General features: G+C 32.5%; 1 protein-coding gene across 6 annotated transcripts in view; it reads right to left on the reverse strand.

Annotated features, from left to right (window-relative positions):
- Positions 1 to 21,566, reverse strand: part of LOC124540859 (serine/threonine-protein kinase MARK2-like) — a 167,620-nt gene that overhangs the window by 86,126 nt on the left and 59,928 nt on the right. For 2 of the 6 annotated variants that reach the window (XM_047118637.1, XM_047118638.1), the window contains exon 2: positions 19,320 to 19,979. The exons of 1 other annotated variant lie outside the window; for it this stretch is intronic. In XM_047118637.1, coding sequence (XP_046974593.1) covers positions 19,320 to 19,796 — 477 coding nt within the window. In that variant the 5' untranslated portion in view covers positions 19,797 to 19,979. Of the gene's footprint in view, positions 1 to 19,319; positions 20,184 to 21,566 lie in introns of those variants that run through there. 3 more of the 6 variants (XM_047118635.1, XM_047118636.1, XM_047118634.1) reach the window with 2 other exon arrangements.

Here is a 21,566-nt window from a genome sequence, read left to right on the forward strand (position 1 = left end):
ACTTTTAAAATAGTTGTGTTACAATTTGAGTGAGCCAGTAAAGATGAGTGAGCTAGTGCAAGTACTGTCATAAGGCATAAACATCTTAACTCGGTTGGAGGAGCATTAGCGATATGAGGAATATATCTTTATATAAGGAGTATTTCTTTATATATGAATACTTCTTAGGTACATGGTGAATATCGAAAGGATTTTATTAAAAAATAAATCAACTGCGTTACAGAACAAAGTGTGCCAACTATTCATTTCGTTCTCATCTTAATCGAAGACAATCGAAGTTTATCTGTATCTATCATTATATTATGAGGGCACATAAATTAAGGCGAAAATTGTTACGCGATAGAGCCTTCATAACAAGCTAGTACAATAATATACAAGTATGAAATACATCCGTCATAAATACCTAAAGTTGATACAGGCCATAAGATATGAACAAAAATTAATGAATTTGTCGAAATTCAATGTTTAGTAATTGCACGTGTTCGTCTGCGCTTATAAAATCGTACTTAAAATAATTACACAAATTTTCAAAGCAGATATTATTAACGCAGGTTGATAAGTGGGTCGACGTCACACGGCCGTGATTTTACACGTGTGTCCATTGCAGGATTATCTGCGAGACGTTTTACTATTTATTTTCAATATATGTAGCATAACGATATATTTTTATTAACAGGAATTTGCACAATTTCAGCTAATAGTAATATAATAAACACAGGATGAATCTTGCAAATTAATTTTAACCTATTTCCATCGAATCGATCTGATCATAATACGATTTCGTATCAAATGAAATATATTATTATAATTAGTTTTAAAAACAATAATATATGCTACATACATTAAACGTCTATTAAAATAAATTAATCGATAGTATAACTATTGCATCAATATTTAAACTTTACAGAATCACGTGAATGACACCATAACATTAACTGTCAAAAGTAACTGACTTTAGACGTCCATCTCCATTATTATATTTCAACTTTATGTTCTCTATGTACATGAAGATTTAATGTAATGTGACGTTAACGCTTTATCACTTAACTGTCAAATTAACGTCAGTAATACATTTGTATATATGAAACTGTATTATTTTTCTTCGCGTCACAACACAACAATGGGACCGCGCAACGAGTGAGTCAGCGCAGGCTGCGCCGGCGCGTGTAACAGTGAACCGCTATTGCGCCGCGTGATCTCGATACTAGTTATTTCTCATTATTTAATTCTCATTTAAAATTATATAGCCTTTTGTTTATAAAATATATGTCTTATTTATATAAAGTTGCCAAATAAAACTTTCGATATATTATTTATATACTAATGTATTAATCTTTCAATATAATAACTTTCAAAATATATACAACTATCTGATGCAAAATTATATTGCGCAACTAAACTTAAACAAATGCAGCTCCAATTGATAAAAATAAAAAACAAGGTGAATATCCCGTAATTAATAACTGTAATAATAAAAATAACCATGTTAATTAAAAATCTTATAAATGCAGTTTATTTAAGTAGAAGATTTGTTATAGCATTTTGGTCATATCTTAATATAATTAATCAAATGTACACCAACCACTATCAAAATACCATAAATCATAAATAATGCTATATAGGTACACATATAATATTATTACAATTTAATTTTTATACTAAATTTCATTGTATAGTATATTCAGTCAATGCTCATCCTAGAAATAATTTATATACTATCACAAGTCTTAATCATATATTAACATACAAATAGAAATTTAGATTAATATTTTGAACCGATAACAATTAGCGGTAAGATTGATGTACTAACTCGGAATAAGAAATAGAAAGTGTTTACTTCGACCATTAAAAATAAATTAAGGGCGCGCTCTGAACTCTACTTGGATTAAAAAACAAATTAACTAGTGTGTCCTCTTCGTACACGTGTATGACAACTTAAGGAAATGTATTCATTTAAATTTTATAAAATTGTTTAAATATGATTGTCAAACCATAACTTACTTTTAATTTTTGTTTATGTCACACCCAAAAAGTCGGATTCAAATTCGAAAGTATACCAAGTATACTATAGGTGTTAAAGTTCTTTGGAAAAACAACTACCTAATAAAAATCAAATCAAAACATACTCTATTCAAGTAGACCTTTACAAGTACTTTTGAATGTACATTTAACGACTAAATCAAGTGAAGCTTCCACAGAGGCTGAAAGTACATTCTACCGAGAAGAACCGGCAAGGAACACAGTAGTCACTCTTTGTTAACAATAAAAAAACAATGTTATGTTAGTCAACATGTATTAACTCCAAGCTTTTTTATCATCAATATAATCTTGTATTGAATAATATATGCCCTCTCGTTTACTAAATCGAATTCCAACGTATTGCATCAGGCTACTGATTTGAATACGTATCCTATACAAACAAAGCCAATAAAAATCACTAGTCACAACATGAGCTATTCTAAATAGCACATCATAGCTGTATAAAAATACTATAAATAAACCCTATCTTCTGAACCATAAGGGTCACTTTCATTGGGACTTGTGTCGTACGGTAAGTACACAATGGACTAAGCACAATTAAGTGATCGACGGCCTACTTGCATATATAATTAGTGAGACCGTGCATTAGTGTGGCTCGGCTTTTGGTCGGACAAATGAGTTCGAGCGTGGGAGATAAATCCGTAGTCTAGGTTACAGATACACGAGGCTGCCTGCTATTTAATTTGCATTAGCTATTTACAGATTCTATAAACTATATGCGATAGTTATTGTGACGCATATTACAATCCAAATCGTCAGATGGCGTTGATTCAATGAACCATCATAATTTGACACACCATCGACTACGCCGTGGGAGAAGATGGTATAGCATTAAAGTCACTCAAAACTCGAGAAGACTCATATTTCGAAGCACACTATTACCTTCCCACGCGATTAGTGAAGCTCTGGGGTCAATAGTGACAACGGCATTTACACAAACAAAAACAAAAGTAAATTGTAGTTATATGATCCGTCGAAAGCACTTCCATACACTCTGTAACAATTCCATGTAAACAGCAAACGATTTTAATATGATAAATAATTATCAATTAACGATCACATCGTGTAGTTATTAATTTAATTAAACCGATTGAGTGATTTTGTAACAAACGGTATTAATTTCACGCCGATACGTTCGTCACAGACATGTTCCGTGAGTTGTTTTATTACCTACAAATATCGTCTATGTAGGAGAGAAAGTGTGAATATTTTTTTTATTGAACATGTCAATGACGAATGACTGTTTTTGAAGACTGTTTAAATTTACATCAATTTATTATGGAATGAATAAACCAATACCGGTAAAAAATATACTTATAATAAATTAATATTATAGCAATCAAATTTAGGCATATAATATACTTATATAATATATTAATAAAATCGAAAGAGTTAAAAGTTGGAATAAAAATTTAAATACTTTTGAAAATTAATTTATGATAATATCTGATACAATGATAAAAATGTTATTCTTTAATAACATTTTTAGTACAATCTAATAAAGAAGTTTCAAAAAGACATGATCTTGTTGACAGCGCCATCTAGCGTGAGGTAGCAACATCAAACAGTTGGCATTACTAAACACTAACTTAAATTCTGTACTAACGATATTTAAAATATTATAACAATCCAACAAAAATATAATACATATTCTTACTATTAGAAAATAAGAAAACAAGTTAAAGGCGTCACATAACTAAATTCTTCTACTCACCACGAGATGGCGGTACGTGTATCCTTAGCTAACTTGGTTTAACAGCTTTTTTATTTGTACTTTATGTTTCGACAATAGTAATAAATTATATGAAATCTGTATTCATCGGCCGACTATATTTATTGTATTGTAATATCGACATGGCAGATGATTTTTCACAATATATAATATTAATACACCTAGTTTTCACTTATCGCTTTGCGTTCAAGCATTTTCCGGGAATACCGTTATCTATATAAATATCCAAATTTGAGAGTAGAACTATGCCAAAAAAAATAACAAAAGCTAAACACACTATCGTACTTGAAAGATTATGCGATAACGTTTATCTCCACAATTTTAAAGTTAAGTATCAGCCCAATGATATTCTAATAAATAGATATGTTATACCCATACTAAACAATGGAAAAAAGTGTGCCGCGCCGGGGACCGTTTATTTTAAATTTCGTTACAAGTAAAAAGGATAGCTTGATAAAAACAATAAGTAAAAGGGATGAGTAGATGATTTAATTACGCAAAACGTATGACTGCATAATTATGATGTATTATAACGTATTACTGGCATAATTATGATGAAAACGACTAAAGGCAAACGTCCCAAATAGGACGTTTTCTAGTCTTCACTTTTTGCGCGTCAATGAAATATCTGTTTACTAGAACATCATTGTATCAGCCCGTAAAAATGGCACAGCTGAGTGAAGAAATATTCTCTTAATGAGGATATGCAAGGACTCTAGGGCACAACATTGCGAGTCTGTGGTCACGTGAAATATGCATAAATAAACTATAATTAACAAACAAATGCTAGTCAAACGATTTATCATCATCGCATTCAGGATTGTTGTAATTTTCCGGTTCATACCGGAATTGTAAATAACTACATAGTAACAAAACAAATATATATATTAAACTTTGCTATGTAATTAATTACCTAAGCATTTGTTCAAGTGCAAATGATATCTAACATAAATACATATAAATACTAGTGACTTGTGCTATATTATATGTGATAGTTTGAGGCTTTATTTAATATTAATTCAGGATCAGGTATTCTGCCATTGGACAGCTACGTTTGGTGTAGTTGAGTGAAACTACATGCACAAAGGACATAACTTCTTAGTTCTCAAATTTGAAAGCGCATCGGCGATGTAAATAATGGTCAATACATCGGACAGCGGCAGTGTTTATGAGCGGTGGTGATCACTTACAATCAGGTGGCACAAATAAAAAAGTATTGTCTAGTTATTGGGTTATAAGACTTGAATCAAAGTATGTTTTTAAGAAATTCCTCGAAAATTCCTTACAAATTTTAAGATATAAATTTATTATTATTGAAACTCGTAACACTCCTATCATTGACAACTGTTCGTTAATACGGTGCGATTTTCCTCAAAGTAGAACAGAGCAGCCTCGACTTAATCCGTGGCTAAGAGATGGATTAGGCGGAAAGTTTGTGTGAAGCGGACCGAATCTTCGGCATCAGCACTTAAGTCTCATCGACCAGTTTGGGAGACAAGAAACCAAAACACTTCTCAATGATCTCACGTTGAAACATGTATTATTGGAAACAATTGCTTTTCTTGCAGTGTCAAATTCCATATGAAAATTCCATATGGGAAAAGTGCGAACAAAAATTATAAAATACTAGCGATCCGCCTATATTGTGCATGTATTATATATATAAAAATTCATCTTGAATCAATTCTATTGAAAAAAAAAAACCGCGTCTTTGTGTGATTTTAAAGATCTAAGCATATATAGGGACAGACAGCGGTAAGCGACTTTGTTTTATACTATTTAGAGATAAATAAAGCTTCTTCTTCTTGCTGTGAGCAAACATTATATTTTACAATGAGCGAAATGGCAACCACTGACATCTACGTTACACGTTGCATCGTGTACAGTATTAATGTCTACATTTGATGAGAAATTTCTCATCAAGATATGGTGATTAGTAATGGATAGTACAGATCACAAAACTAACTAACTTAAACAATTACCGTGTTTCATCAATTTATTTTCAACGATCATATAAGATTCAAATAATATTATAGGAAAATTAGGATAAAAGATAATTACAATGAATAGCTGTTCAAAAATTCAATATCTGACTTTGAGACTATGTAAAACTTTTTGTTTTGTGTCTGTAGTCTCGCAGCGATAAATAATATACGCAGTGGAAGACAATCATAAAGTTATCAATATTTTTTATGAAACAGCGTTGTTACTGGTCGGCTTTGTTATTTTGAAATCGACCGCAACTTTCTAATCTATTGTGTTTAATGCAAAATAAAAACCAGTTTCTCGGTAAATTGACATCGCGAACTCGCCAAAACGACGACGGACTTTCCTTCGTTGTTGCGAATGTTACTCGTTTAGTAAGAATTTAATTTACCACACGCTTAGAGTCGTGCATTCATTAAATTATAAAACGATATATGTTTATATTGATCTCACGGTGAACTGCAAGCATAGAATTGGAATCACCAATCTCTTATATTTAAAAACTTTATTTATAAACTAAAAAAAAAAAAACAAAATATAAAAACTTTGCGTCGAATCCGATCACGAAAATGATAGTATAATTTAAATATTATTAGTTTTTACAATAAAAGCCGAAAATTAATTCAACTTATATATGACAGAAATATTTATGATGAATTCATATATTAATTAAAAAAAGAGATATTTCGATTTAATACCTACTGAATTATTATATGACATTAATAATAATTATTTCAAATCAATTACTGACATAATAGACACACAAAACCGACCTCTTTCTTCTATAGCGGAATGTAATTATGCAAATACTAAATAATAATAAACAATATTGTTGCACTTGTACAGCACTTATTTTTCGATAAAGTTATGCATAAAAGTGCACTGGAAAACTGCTAGGAAATTAAACGCCAAGCTGACTTTACACCGAGCTGCGTTGGGTCCGTTTAATTAATTCGTGCTGAAATTTATATCTTTACATACATTTAATTAAAGATAAATATATAATAAGATTAAGATAAAAAAGGCATATTATTCAATACAAGATTGTACAGACAATTAAAAAGCATGGAATTAATACTTGTTGACTTTTAATATACCTATCCCACATTACATACATAAGTATATAATTGTATTTAACCAACATAACTGTATTTTGAAAAGTCGAGAAAATGTAACTACTGACATCCTTGCCAGTTCTTCTCGGTAGAATCTACTTTCCGAACTGGTGGTAGTTTCACTTAATATAGCTGCTAAATGACGATTCAAAAGGTCTCGTAGAAAACCTACTTGAACAATTTATATTATTTAACTCTTTATTGCACACCAAATATACATAAAGACACAAAATATAATTTTCATACAAACGAAATTGGCCAAGCAAAAGGCGGTCTTATGGCTTATAAGCCATTTCTTCCAGACAACCTTTGGTTATATTTTGGTTTTGAATTAATTTTTAATTATATTGACTATTCTAATTTATAATTTCATCTATTTAAATACATATAACGAAACTCAAACAAGTATATAAAGTATATGGCATGTTTCGTGTACTTATTTACATATTCATAACACAACAACCTACTAATAAAACCGATAAATTATAATCTTGTAATTTAGTTGTACGACTGGCGGAATAGGATTGTATCCACTAACGTATGCGTGAACCGAGACTTCTAGAATATTCTAACAGACCTTCTTGTTCTCGTGTGCAAACTAGACGAGAAAAAAAAATAAGGAAAAATTTATATAACCTTTCGTCATTATTAATATGTTGTTCTACGCGTCTCGTTTAAGTGATTTTTTTATGGTATTGGTTGGCGGACGAGCATATGGGCCACAACGACGAACGAACAATGACGCTGTAAGAAATATTAACTATTCCTTACAACGTCTATGTGCCACCAACCTTGGAAACTAAAATGTTAGGTATCTTGTGCCTGTAGTTACACTTGCGCACTCACCCTTCAAACCGGAACACAACAATACTGAGTACTGTTATTTGGCGGTAGTATAACTGATGAGTGGGTGGTACCTACCCAGACGGGCTTGCACAAAGCCCTACCACCAAATGTGAAGTGATATTAATTACGCAAGAAAATTAATAACGATTTTACTTTCAATATATATAAGTTATCTTATCTTATTATTTACTAGTTATCGCTCACGGGTCCGCTCGCGTTTTAGGGGTTTGGTTGTCATATGTTAGGCAAAAAATAGCCTATGTCCTTCCTTTGAACTCAAATTTGCCAATAAGCAAATTTCATCAAATTCTTTTCAATGGTGAATTGGTGAAACCAGAAAATGCCCCCAACCAACCACTGTAGTATTTGGTTGATAATGATGCGAATTCTCATTTACTAATAATAATGTAATACTCATGCAGGATATTTTCTTCCAGTCCGGCACGCGAAAACCACTAATTACTTATTATACAATTCCGATGACGCAATAACTTCACGCCGAAATAAAACGAACCAAAATACGACCGACCTATAAATAAACTAAATGTTATAAATAAAACTTTCGCACGTTTCATATTCAAACACTGAGCGAGGACGAGGCTAATGATAACATTGAAAACTAAAAATACATACATCGCATGTCATTTGTATTCGTATTTATTTATTTTCATTAAAAAGAGAAAATCTCATTAATATATCTTATAAATTATTTAGGTATGTTTATTTGTATTACATTATTACGTCACCAGCCTGCAAATTGTCCCACCGCTGGGCTATGGCCTCCTCTCCCTTTGAGAAGAAGATTTGATTTGGATACACATGACAGTAATTTGTCACATGCTGGTTCCCTTACGATGTTTTTCTTCACCGCCGAGCACGTGACGAATTATAAATACGAATTAAGTACATGGGAATTCAGTTGTTCTTGCATGGGATTGAACCTGTAATCAACGGTTAAAATGGACGCGTTCTAACCACTGGACCAGCTCAGCTAAGTTTATTTCTATATTTGATATTAATATTAAATCAAAGTCGATGAAGGCGGACTGTATTTTATTTGTTAAAGAAATATTAATCTGCAGTAGAAATCGAAATATTCCTTATTCAAATAGACACAAAAGAACTCGAAAGACGACGTATTAAAAGAGTTCCATTAAATGTAAAGGCATTTCAGAATGCAGATTAAAACGAGAGGAATCCGCAGAAACGAAACGAAGTTTGAGATCAATAGAATGAAACACAAAGTTAGCTAAATGAAATTAAATTTATAAATACTGCATGGTAATCAACAAACATCACGCACTTTTTAGGGCTAGACCAAAACGGATAAAAACGTATTGTCCGTCCGTCTCGTAGGAGACTGTATCTCATGATCCGTGATAATTAGATCGTTTGATATTTTGACAGCTGATGTATTTCTGTTGCTGCTATATCAACAAATACCATTAAGAACATTATATAATGTATATTTAAGGGCACTCTCATTCATCAGATATGATTTTTTTGGCAAACAAAATCCTTCGTGCGTGAATCCTACTCGCATTTGATTTTTAATCTATATTAATATTACAAAACATAGAGGGTTAATTAGTATGTATGTATGTCATCATCATCATTCTCCTGCCCTTATCCCAATTTTATTTGGGGTCGGCACAGCATGTCTTCTCCATCCATACTTCTCTGTCAGACGTCATCTCACAAGTAACTTTCTTTCTTTCGTCTTTCACACAATCCATCCATCGTTTCCTTGGTCGTCCTCTACCTCTATATCCATCCACATCCATGCTCAAGGCCTTCCTCACAATGTGTTCCTCATTCCTTCGCATTACATGCCCATACCATGATATGATAGTATGTATGTATGTAAGAACAGTAAATACCACGACCGATACAAACAGACTCGACCGACAGACAACCGAACATTAAACCCTTTACTAAGCGATCTGCCGTATTTATGTGATTCCTCTCGGTCCTGTTTGAGAAGAGGGTAGTTCTTGTAAGAATGTATTAATAGGCAATTTAAAATACAAAACGAACAAACACAACCGAAAACACAAGATTTGTTGAATCGGAGTGATTACTATCGAACGGACACCAAACCGGTCCTCGCTGGTCCAGGAAACGTCTAAAAATAATCGGTACACGTGCGCTTTCTAATCGATCGTTGGAGCACAAAAACGCTCCAACTTTCCGTTTGAGTATACACTTAAATTTATATTTAATTAAACTTGTTTGAGTTATCTCATAATTACAAACAAAAACGCGAAAGGTAGTTGAGATGTTTTTTTTTTTTAATCAAATACCGCTCGAAGTATTTGGGTAGCGAACCGCCCCGCTACGCATGGGTGATCAAAACCATATCCAAATCCGTTGCGTAATTTTAAAAGTAGCATACATAGGGGACAGACAGCGAAATTTTCCACTGTCCAATATAGCGCGAACCAATAAGTAACTGATCAATTATATTATGTACAAAATTATAAGACAATTTGAATTGAAGAAACTATAAATCTCCATTGACATGAAAATCATGAATCATGATCAAAATCATGAAATCTAGCATGTCTGTAAATAAAACATTAATATACATAAATTAATAACTTTAAATTATTTACATATCTCGCATGGATATCAACAAATATTATTTATTATAAAGCTCATATTGTTTATTATAAAATTCACTCGATGAATTTTATTTCGCATTCAAATTCGACGTTAAAATCTCGCAATCTCATTGCGAGCAAGAAGCTTCCCTTCATAACTCGTAAAGTGCATCAAATCTCATCATCTCACATCACGAGGACGTGTAATTCACGCTTGTCACGACAATATCCTTGAAAGGGGTAAAACTCCGAAGCGCGAACTTATATAATAATATTACATACTAAACCCTTCTCCGAAGCGCGCTATATCTTCTGGGATTTATTTGAGTGTGTATTAGTAGTTTTTTCAGTTTGACTTTTATAAATATACAAATTAACAACTTTCTTTAAACGTTTCGACCAGTTTAAACAAGTGTTTACCACTGTTATAATAAAAAACATTCTTTTTTGTTAACTAATTTTGCACTAAACAAAAAAGGTTGAAATTTTAATACCAGGTAATTTATAATTATTTATACCTTCTATCCATTTTCAACAATCTAACAATTTTTTTCACAAAGTTGTAAACAAAAACGCTTTTTCACTCTCATCTCCCTAGCGTTCACTCTAGAGGGTTGAAAATTTTAATTTATTATTATTTTAACGTCCCTAACCACATATCAGAAAATCATAATGATACTAATTACTTCACCTTTCGTAGATTTATTGACTGGCCTAAATGCAGTGACTTTATACCTTATACCTTGCCTTTGAATGCATGTTTATTTAATTCACAGCGGGTAAACATTTGTCTGAATACGCGAGTCACTTTAAAACTACGAGACCGAAAAACAAATCTTTTATACGAATTGAATTCAGTGTTGCAGGCGAACAATTTGCATAGCGCAGTGCACTAATGTATCTACGCTGATATATTACGTATCCTGTCTGGGTTGTATGTTAATAAATACATAATCCCGCAGAGTTTCTCTCATTGTCGGCTTATATGCGAGATATCGTTGTCTTAGTTCTTTCCGGGGCCCTAGGAGGTTTTCCCCCATAAAGGGGCCAGCGAACTCAAATTATTTTTACTTTACAAATAAAAGATAACAGTATATAAGCCTTTTTAAGAGACCCCTTGACAATTGGCCGCTCTCGGCATGTGCTCGTATGTGTTATATATAAAAATATATACTAAGTGCACATTAGACTACTTAATGAAATTTAAATTGTTTTATAGTTTTGTTGAAACGAAAACTTCATGTATTGGTTTTGTTTCTAAAATGTAACGTTTTGTAAAAATAATATCTTAAGGGTAAATAACGTTTATATAATGTACTATGACACATATTTATGTTGACTAGTAGTATATGTTAGAGAATTTAAAAAGTGGCAACTTTGAATGAGACACATAGTAGCATACGTTATCTTCATTTAATTAACAACCGACCTTTAATATCCTTAAGAACTATTATTGCTTGTAACTCTTTAGCAAAGTTAACAAATACAAAATTGTACTCTAAAGCCCAGATACTAGTTTTATTTTAGCTTGAAAACAATATAAAGGCAAAACTTTGTTTACATCGACGCCCTCTGTGTGTATGTACGTAGTTTATGTGCACTCTTTCAGGAATCGATCCTTCACTTCCTTTATTCCTCGAGCTTCGAATAACAAAGAGGTAGGTGATATAAACCTACTAGCTATTTCGAATACTACTAAGATTTTAACACGACCATACCTATTTTATTTGCCCGCCTTTGTCACAGAGCATATGTTTTTTAAGGTATAGGTTGGCGGACGAGCATATGGGCCACCTGATGGTAAGTGGTCACCATCACCCATAGACAATGAAGCTGTAATAAATATTAACTATTCCTTACATCGTCAATGTGCCACCAACCTTGGGAATTAAGATATAATGTCCCTTGTGCCTGTAGTTACACTGGCTCACTCACCCTTCAAACCGGAACACAACAATACTGAGTACTGTTATTTGGCGGTAGGATAACTGATGAGAAGGTGGAGCCTACCCAGAAGGGCTTGCACAAAGCCCTACCACCAAGTTAACTACTATAGTCTTAGTACAGTAGGCGAACGGTTATAACATACCAATAATATTTCACAGGCATTGGCGGCTATGTTTTTCCTTGTGATTAATTAAGCTTGCTTCACATCAAATCTCCTCAAATTCGATTCAGTAGCACCTTTCATTTATACTTACTTTGACTTATAATATTTACTATAGATTACTCATTTTCTTAGGGTTTGTCGTTGTGTTTACGATCTGTTTTTCTTTTAATCTTATCAGCGTTAAAATTTGTGTTTCCAAGAGATTAAAGATAAAAGATACCGATGACTATATTTGAGTATTTGCGTACAAGTGTAACGGTTTAAAACAAACACAATAAGTACTCATAATGTATAAATTGAGCGTATTTTTTTAAACATAGTATCTACTATCTAGGTACTTGAAAGTATAATACAATATAGTATTAGGGAGGAAGCATTCTTGTCTTTTTTCCGATAAGTTTGATCTTGCGATACAACGCAGTAGAATGCTTATTATTGTAGCCTCGAGCTATCCATCAATTAATTTAATAAAAATTTAATGTCACGGAAATAAGTATGACCTACTTAATCATGTATACATTCAACTAAATATTACATATTATGTAAGCGACTTTATAATTACATATAATACTATTCCTCAACTTCGTCTTCCTTGAAAACCTTTTCGGTATAAAAAGTATATGTCCTTCCTTGATAACAATCATGTTTCAATAGATCGTCCAACGTGAAAGGAGCAAACAGACAGACATACAGAGTTATAAGTAATAGTAATAGTAATATTAATATGGATGAATAACCAAAACAATGTCATTCCGAAAAACCCGCTATTTATTGCTACGTTAACTATACAAATTCCATGAATTTTATTTAATATTATAAAAGCAAAAAAACAGTGAAGTCTATGAATTACCCACTGCTGGGCTAAGGCCTCCTGTTCCATTAAGGAGATGGTTTGGAAATTATTCCACCACGCTGTTCCAATGCGGGTTGGTGGAATGCACATGTGGCAGAATTCTGATGAAATTAGACACATGCAGGTTTCCTCACGATGGTTTCCTTCACCGCCGAGCACGAGATGAATTATAAACACAAATGAAGCACATATATATAAGGGTACTTGCCTGGGTTTGAACCCGAAATAATCGATTAAGATGCACGCGTTCTAACCACTGGTCCATCTCAGCTCATTTATAAAAAGAACTTTAATTTGTGTAGATGGTAAATAGTCATATATGATATAAAATTAATTACTCGATTGAATATAAGCACTATTATTCTTTTGAAAATCGAATACGGCACTTCAAAAGCGAGTTAACGAGCTATTTGTGAACACTTTTTCAATCGAATCAATGCTTCCTGGATGCAACGAGCGTCGAATAACAAAGAGAGATATAAAACGTTCGAATCGAAGTTCGGAAAATAAAAGATTTACAAAAGTAAACTAGTTCCTTATACCTACTAGTTTAAATATCCTTATCAGAAAACATGTGTAAATATTTTTTCTCCTGGTAAAGGATTTCCATATTATTTAAATCATCATCCACCAGTCTGTTTTAATGGTAGATGGTGAAAAGATGACGCAGATTTTCAACAGACTCATGTGGTATACAAGACGTTCCTTCATCAAAAAGCAATGCTTTGATGACTCAAACATGTCCGCAAAAAATATTCAAAATCTACGCGTGTCATCATTAAAATTAATATTAACGCATTGTTAAATAAAAATGCATAAAAAATAGAATCTTAAAATCGATTCTATATTTTGTACATACTTGTAACCAACAAATATCTAATACTTATTTAATCTTCTATACTTTTATAATTAACTTTTTTCAATTCACTTCCAATTCATATTAAAATAATTATCATAAAAAGCTGAGCTAAAAAATAACCACAAGAATTAAAATATATTTTCGATACAAAACGAATATTCATCGCTTATTTTTGTATCTAAACGAAGCATGACTAGATATTTCGAGGAACAAAGCAAATAATTTCATACATAAATAGAGACAAATATGGTCAGTAAGACTCGTGTACCTACTCGGAATGATATCTCATTACATATTTTTCTTCTTATTCAATTGTGTGATATTAATCTATGTGATTGTACGTAAAACAAAAAAAAATACTTTATATATATCTTGAAAACGTTAATTTAATGCATGTACGAAGGCAAGACTACGTGATTGTATGCCATCTCCTCTGTTTTTAGAGATTCTATGGAGTACAGTTAACATTTAATTATTTACCAATAGTAACATGTATAGGATTAAAAAGGTTACATATGTCTTACCTATGATCTACATTATCTTTCATTCAACTTTCAGAAGAATAACAATAGAACTAGACAATGGTTACCATCAAACCCACTAACATGAATAAAAATTGATTAAAAACTTATTTTATTTGTTGTACGTTACATCGTCATAAAATAAGATACACTAAACAATTAAAGGATAGACATGCATACAAACATACACACATGTATATCATATAGGTAACCCTCGAGAAATTCCTTAATACAATCTCTCTTTACAAGTTTCAAAGTTCAAAACTATTTTCCTTGAAAACTAGTAAGCGAATACAAAGGGTCCAGTATATACCACTAAAGCATAACATTGTATGTAGCTATAATAATAAAGTATATGCGTCAGCTGTGCATATACCTAGTGCGCTGTTTATTCATGGCCTTTTACAGGGAAAACTTAAGTCATTATTGATATCGGATACTATTTGTGTTCCATTGGGTATTTTTTTTAATTATATAAAGATGTATTTCATTTCAAACATTACATTCAATTTAAACCTATCCCGTTTGAAAGAATGTAAATCCTACCGAGAAGAATATTCAAGCTGTAGTTTATGCAACAAAGTCTATTAATCAAACTTTTTTGATATAAAAATATTATTGCATTTGTATTCTCAACTGAAACAAGTTTCTTAAGTTTTCTTTTATTTAATGTTTCTGTGATTCTTTAATGTTTCATCGAAACAATACGAAGTTATATTTGAAGCATTTAAAACTGTACTTATAGATCTAATTAATGTTTTTTAGACGTATAATAAATAACTCAGTCACAGCATTTGTACAATTTAATTTTCATTATATCCTAATGATATTACGTATTACATAATGTAAGAACAACTACTTTTATAGATTATTAAAGTCAATAATATTACTTCATTATCTACTCTGCTCTCACCTATCACGCACCTCTCAAGTTAAAAGAAGACAGCCTCATTCACTTATCAGTCAAGAGTTGAATGTTTTCGCTTTCCATACAGAGTACGCAATAAATAGTCAATAATTATAGATTATTAAACGTCGACAATTATAAAATAATATCTATCCTGCTCTAACCTACTATAGACACCTTAAATTAAAAGGGGATGGTTCTTAGTCTTGGCAACTGGTTGTATTATCGTTGCTATTAAAAACGTACCGAATTTATCTTCCACTTCATGTTAAAATTGATTTCATTGCGGACTAACTGCGCTTCCTCGATGTTCTGCATTGATAAATTGGAGCCAACTGTAGGGCTGCGACTGCGACGGATCACTTCAATAAAAATAAAATTACACCCTATTTTATCTAGCTCATCCGAACTGAAGTGGATAAATGCTTAAATGAAATTGAATTTGTACACCTAGAATCAAAAATGTATAAGATATAATATATAGTAGTTAGAGAGATATAATAATAAGAGAGACTAATGGCAGATTTAAAATTGACCATCTTATAACAGATGGTTGATAATACTTCACCGTACATATAAGCTATGTTTATAAATAGTTCTTTTATGAACTAGGTAGGCAGACGAGAAATGGACCGCCTTGATATACATAGTCACTATTATACATATAGTCACACGATATCGTAAGAAATATAAAAAATTACAAAAAACACCAAACCGACGACCAACCTTAAGAACTAAGATGTTATATTCCTTGAGCCTGTTAAATACCTGCAGGGTCCAATTAAATACATCAGGGTAGAATTTGTGTTGAGTAGTTACCTACCCAGATGGACTCGCAAACATCCCTACCAATAAATGAAACAAAAGTGTTATTCGATTAAACCTATATATAATAAAATAGGTTGACTAACACTTTATACCGAGACAACAATACTATGTATTAATGTACTTTATTTACCTAAGCATTACTTCCACGATACGCGTCTAAGCCACACTTAGTGTATGGCTTATCAATATCAAAATATACTGCATTCAAATAGGGTTTTATTAATATTTTAAATCGTCATTGCCGGCTTTGAATGTAACGCTACCAGCGATTCAGAGATAAGATTCTAACTAGTTCTGGAATTATATACTTTCATGCAGTATTATGAATACTTAAATATAAAAAAATATAGTCAAATTGAGACCCACTTCCTTTTTTGTAGTGGATTAGAATGAGTACTGTCGTCGTATACCCAGTGTGAAAGAAGTTGCTTTTATTAAACAGACCCAATTAAATAAATTAACGTTTGACCATTGCTTAAGGACAAACTTACTTTTTAAACTAAGAATTCCACGTGTATTAAAACAAAAACCACGTTTAAATAGTTATATTAGAAAGAGACAGAAAGAGAGACCTCTCTTTCTAGTAAAGATAACCAGGAAGGGACATAACGCTTTTCCCTTAGGTGACGATTCGACTTCAGTACTGAAAACCGGGTAAAAAGAACTGTATTCCAATAATTACGAATAAATTGATTCAATTCCTATACAAACAGTAGGTAACCCTATCAATAATCGCTCCATTAGTCACACTATCACTTTTACACGGCAACGTTTAAACGTATTTCATAATGCACACAACATACACGTACCCAAGCGTGTGTGCCGAAATATCGACGAATAGAATACATTGAGTATAAACGGAACTGGGTTAACGACCTGCCGAGAGTCGATCTCGATCTTCAGTGCGATCGGGAGTGACGATTTGATTATGAAAATTAATCGATTAGATATACTATTTATTGTTACGGAATATCTTATTGTTACTGGGTCACTTGGTAACCGATTTGTGAACTCAATGTTGCTTCTTGGAACTGTAAGTGTGACTGTGACATGACCCTATTCTCTAGCGAATGCTATATCGAAATTATTTTTGCACTTAAGGCTGCTCGCCTCACTACTAAACGTACTCTACCTATCTACCTCTTCGGTACTAATATCATAGTAATTTTTACAGAATAAGTGAGTGTGATATTTTTATTAAAAGGTACAATAATAGCTGTACTACGTATAGAAGTATTACCTTTACAAAATAATTGTTAGAAAACTCACCCAAATAAAACCCACCTGAAAACAGTCAGTCGAAATTAAGGGAGACTGTTTTCTCTACATCTATATAAAGTTCACAAAAAAATATTATCTGTTTGTACAACTTAATATGTCACAGATATATCTTATATTTTAAATCATATAAGTTACATTTATTTAAATAATAATCTTTACAAATAAAATCTAAACTCGCTTCACGTCGCCACGTCACGGAAAAATTACTGGAGACGGGATTTATTTTTATATGAATTAATTTATGCCCACAAACCTCCTTAACATACATTTTAATATATTCGTCATAAGTATATTGTATATCATTAAGTAGTGCATCTCGGAAACAAACTTTGGCTTAGTATCAACATAAAACCTATTATCAGGAAAACGTCTAGACGAGCCAAGGAAGCAACGGACGCAAGTAGTGTACAAATATTGTACCATTATAGTTCGATTAAGGTACTTTGTTATCGATAACTGTAGCTCAGTAAGAGCCCGTAACTTTCCCACAACTAGAGACAGCTTTTCCACCAACGAACGTTAGTAAAAAGTCTGTAGACTTTTAGAGTATTATTTAATATACCTAAAAAAACACACACACAAATTAAGTATGAGAAAACTCAACAGGTGTTTCCTGGATTTGAGATTTGCAATCTCCTATAACAATACATACATCAGCATTGGTTACAGATCAAACACAATAAAGGCGACGGGAAACATTTACCTATTACCTCAATGCCAACTATTCAAACAGCTGATTATTTTATTACAGATATAACGAACGAGATAAGTTCACGTGTCGACCGTTCGCACACATTAAACGCGAACGTAATTATGATAAATTAAAATGACGACGAGATTCGTCACGCGGTATTCATGATCATTATTTATATTAATAAAGATTTACATATGTATGGAAACATTTGAACTTGATAAGCAATCTAATAACTATAATCTAACTAGCTTTTAAACGCTAGTCCGTTCGTGCGGCATGATTTGCTGCTGTACTATTAGTGACTATTTTGTTTTTCTACTTTTCACGACACAACTCGAGAGTGACCAGTAAATACAGAAAATGCAACATTTATACGTAGGTTTGAGTCATCTTTGCTTCTTGTTTAACTGTGTTAGGTATGGTATGTTATACTATTCCAATATTATACTAATAAACTATTATCTCTATGATCGAGACAGTAAAGAATAATTATATAAAACATATATAATTGTATTTAAAATATAGTTATCATAATATTATAATAAAACATTTCTTATCACCAAACTATCGTAATGCGTAAAGTTTTTTTTTTATAAATAATAATTGTAGTGACGTAGTTATATTTAACTCAAAACTAATAAGCGATTACTATTTATTTAATATTATTTGCAAAATGTTATCTTACATACAAACACGTTATCTTTGGAAACGAGCAAATAATTTTCCATGCAAACATTAGCTTTGTATAAAAATATAAATGTTTAGAGGCAAGAAGAGTTTAGTGTGTTTAACATTATTTATATTTGTCTCGCGTACTTTAATTTCAATTTCATAAATATGCACAGCCATTACAGCCAATTAACTTAAGAGATCAATTTAACTTTAAACGTTATATCGAAAGAATTTTAAATGCTACCGTTAACTAACCTAAATTATAACCATACCTTATCTCGATGTGAATGACGGTGATAGGTGACCGGTGGCGGGTGTTGCGGTGGCGGAGGCAGTTGACTCTGACCGGTCACCACCACTGGCAATCCATCAACGATGGTCACCATCACCCGCTTGTCAGAACTACGGCGTCGTTCCGCCGAATTCCTCCGCCGTCTTTGCTCATCGGCTACGGGCTTCGAGAACACTGTCCTCCGATCAAACAGCCGCGGATCTCCTTGACTCTCTGCCACTCTGGTGGCTGGAGTGTGGCTCTTCGACCGCTTCAGGAGTCGCATCACATGGGATTTCAAGGCATCGGGCTTGCTCACAGGAGGCGGTTCGGGTTTGTGTTTGTACGATTGTGAGTGCGCGTGATGGCGCTGGACGGACACAGTGTGCCCCATCCCTGGTGGAATCACGTTAGACAAGCTCTTCACTGCGTAAGCAGCATCTACTTTGTTTCCGGCCACGCAAGATACCTCGTACATTACGACTCCTCGCGATCTCTTTTCCCCTGGTACCCCGAATATACCGATTTGACAATCAACGACTTAATCGGTCATTTTCATTTAACGAATTCCGTGAAACACTGCAATCCGTTCACTTTACACTTCCCGCATTATCGTACACAATAACACTTGTTCCGAAGAATCGCCAATGCTTACATTTGTCTGCGTTTGATGCGTAAATCGGACCGGTTAAGGAGAAAAAAAGCTTCAAAACATCACAGGGTGTTTACAATATTGAGAATAAACAACGTGAGTTCACGTGATTCATCAGCATTCACGCAATGCACAAACAATAGTGTTAATACGAGAATTAGAAAAAAACCGTTAAGAGTCGCACGCACGTCCTTAGCGCACGAGCGCTGTCGTTCAACTGACTTGTCACACTAGAAGCATTCAAGAACTTGTAACGATCCAATGATACTCGAATGATAAGAGCGGAGATAAATGATTGTTTGTATGCTGATGGGCGAGGCCCATCCTAATCCGCAAAAGGTCAATGTTTCAGTGAAGTCATACCAATTGATGTAATTGCAGATAACAAGGTTGAACATCTATTCGTCCCGACAAATGACGTCTTACGAATTAATCACTTAAAGCTTCGCGAATTCGTCGAGCATCATTTTGGTTACATTACCACAATTGATGTTAACATTTCGGATGAAAATTGTTCAGCATTGTGGAAGTTCAAAGGGGGATGGATTTGTTCGACTTACTAATTCTTTTTTAGATATTTCAAATTAAGAACCCAGCGTCATAAAAACACTTAATATTCAGCGCTAGATGATGAAAAACAATAGAGGCTAAACCACATTATCCTTAAACGTTAGCATCAAAGGAATTTTAAGCGAATTCCATGTTTTACCTTCGTAATTTTCTTTGTTGAGGCGCAGGATTTCTATGAATATTATAATTTAGTGTTGACCTTTTTATTCGGTATACATAACAATTTTTAGAGAAAAGAGATCATTTTAAATTCATTTTGGTTCTTGAAACGGATGTTTGCAAACGAATTCATTCGATGTCTTACAAGGCCAATAGAAATTGATATATTTGATTTATAAAAAAAAATCAAAGTATACTTTAATCCAGATGGATTTTTTAATAAATGAAATTAATAATTTAATTAAATTCATCCTTGCATATGAGCTTGAGTGAAGTAAAATACTCAGGTAGGTACATTGCCGCCAGTGATTCCAAATTTTCCAACGAAATCCGTAAAATTCTAAACTGGAAACTGGAGTCATTAGCATGTTTCGTTAGTGAATGTTTTATGAGTCATGGGTTCGATTGTATACCCACATCGTATTTGGAGAAATTCAGTGAAAGCGCACGCACATTGAGTCGATGACAGGCCTACTTAGAGACAATTAGTTATCAATAAAAAACAAAGGAGCGGTCAGTAAAAAATCAATTGTGTCTTATCGAAACCTAGAATAAATTGACATTTGTATTTACGAAAATACTTCGATCGTGACGATAATTAACAAACTTATAAAGTAAAATGTGTTCAAATATAATAATTTAATATTGATCAACCAATAATAATATAAGTTATATTTATATGTAACATTACTATCGGTCTATCTAGTTGTTTAATATTCGATTAATTACACAAAAAGATAATCGTTTCGTCTTTTGTTTTTGTTAAAAAAAAACTACAATATATTCAAAGATATGTATAAACTATAAAATTACTAATTTGAAAATAGAATAACAATAGACACTACATTGAAAGATAAAAAAAAAACT

This window comes from Vanessa cardui, chromosome 26 (assembly GCF_905220365.1).
Source record: "Vanessa cardui chromosome 26, ilVanCard2.1, whole genome shotgun sequence".
Classification (NCBI taxonomy): Eukaryota; Metazoa; Arthropoda; class Insecta; order Lepidoptera; family Nymphalidae; genus Vanessa; species Vanessa cardui.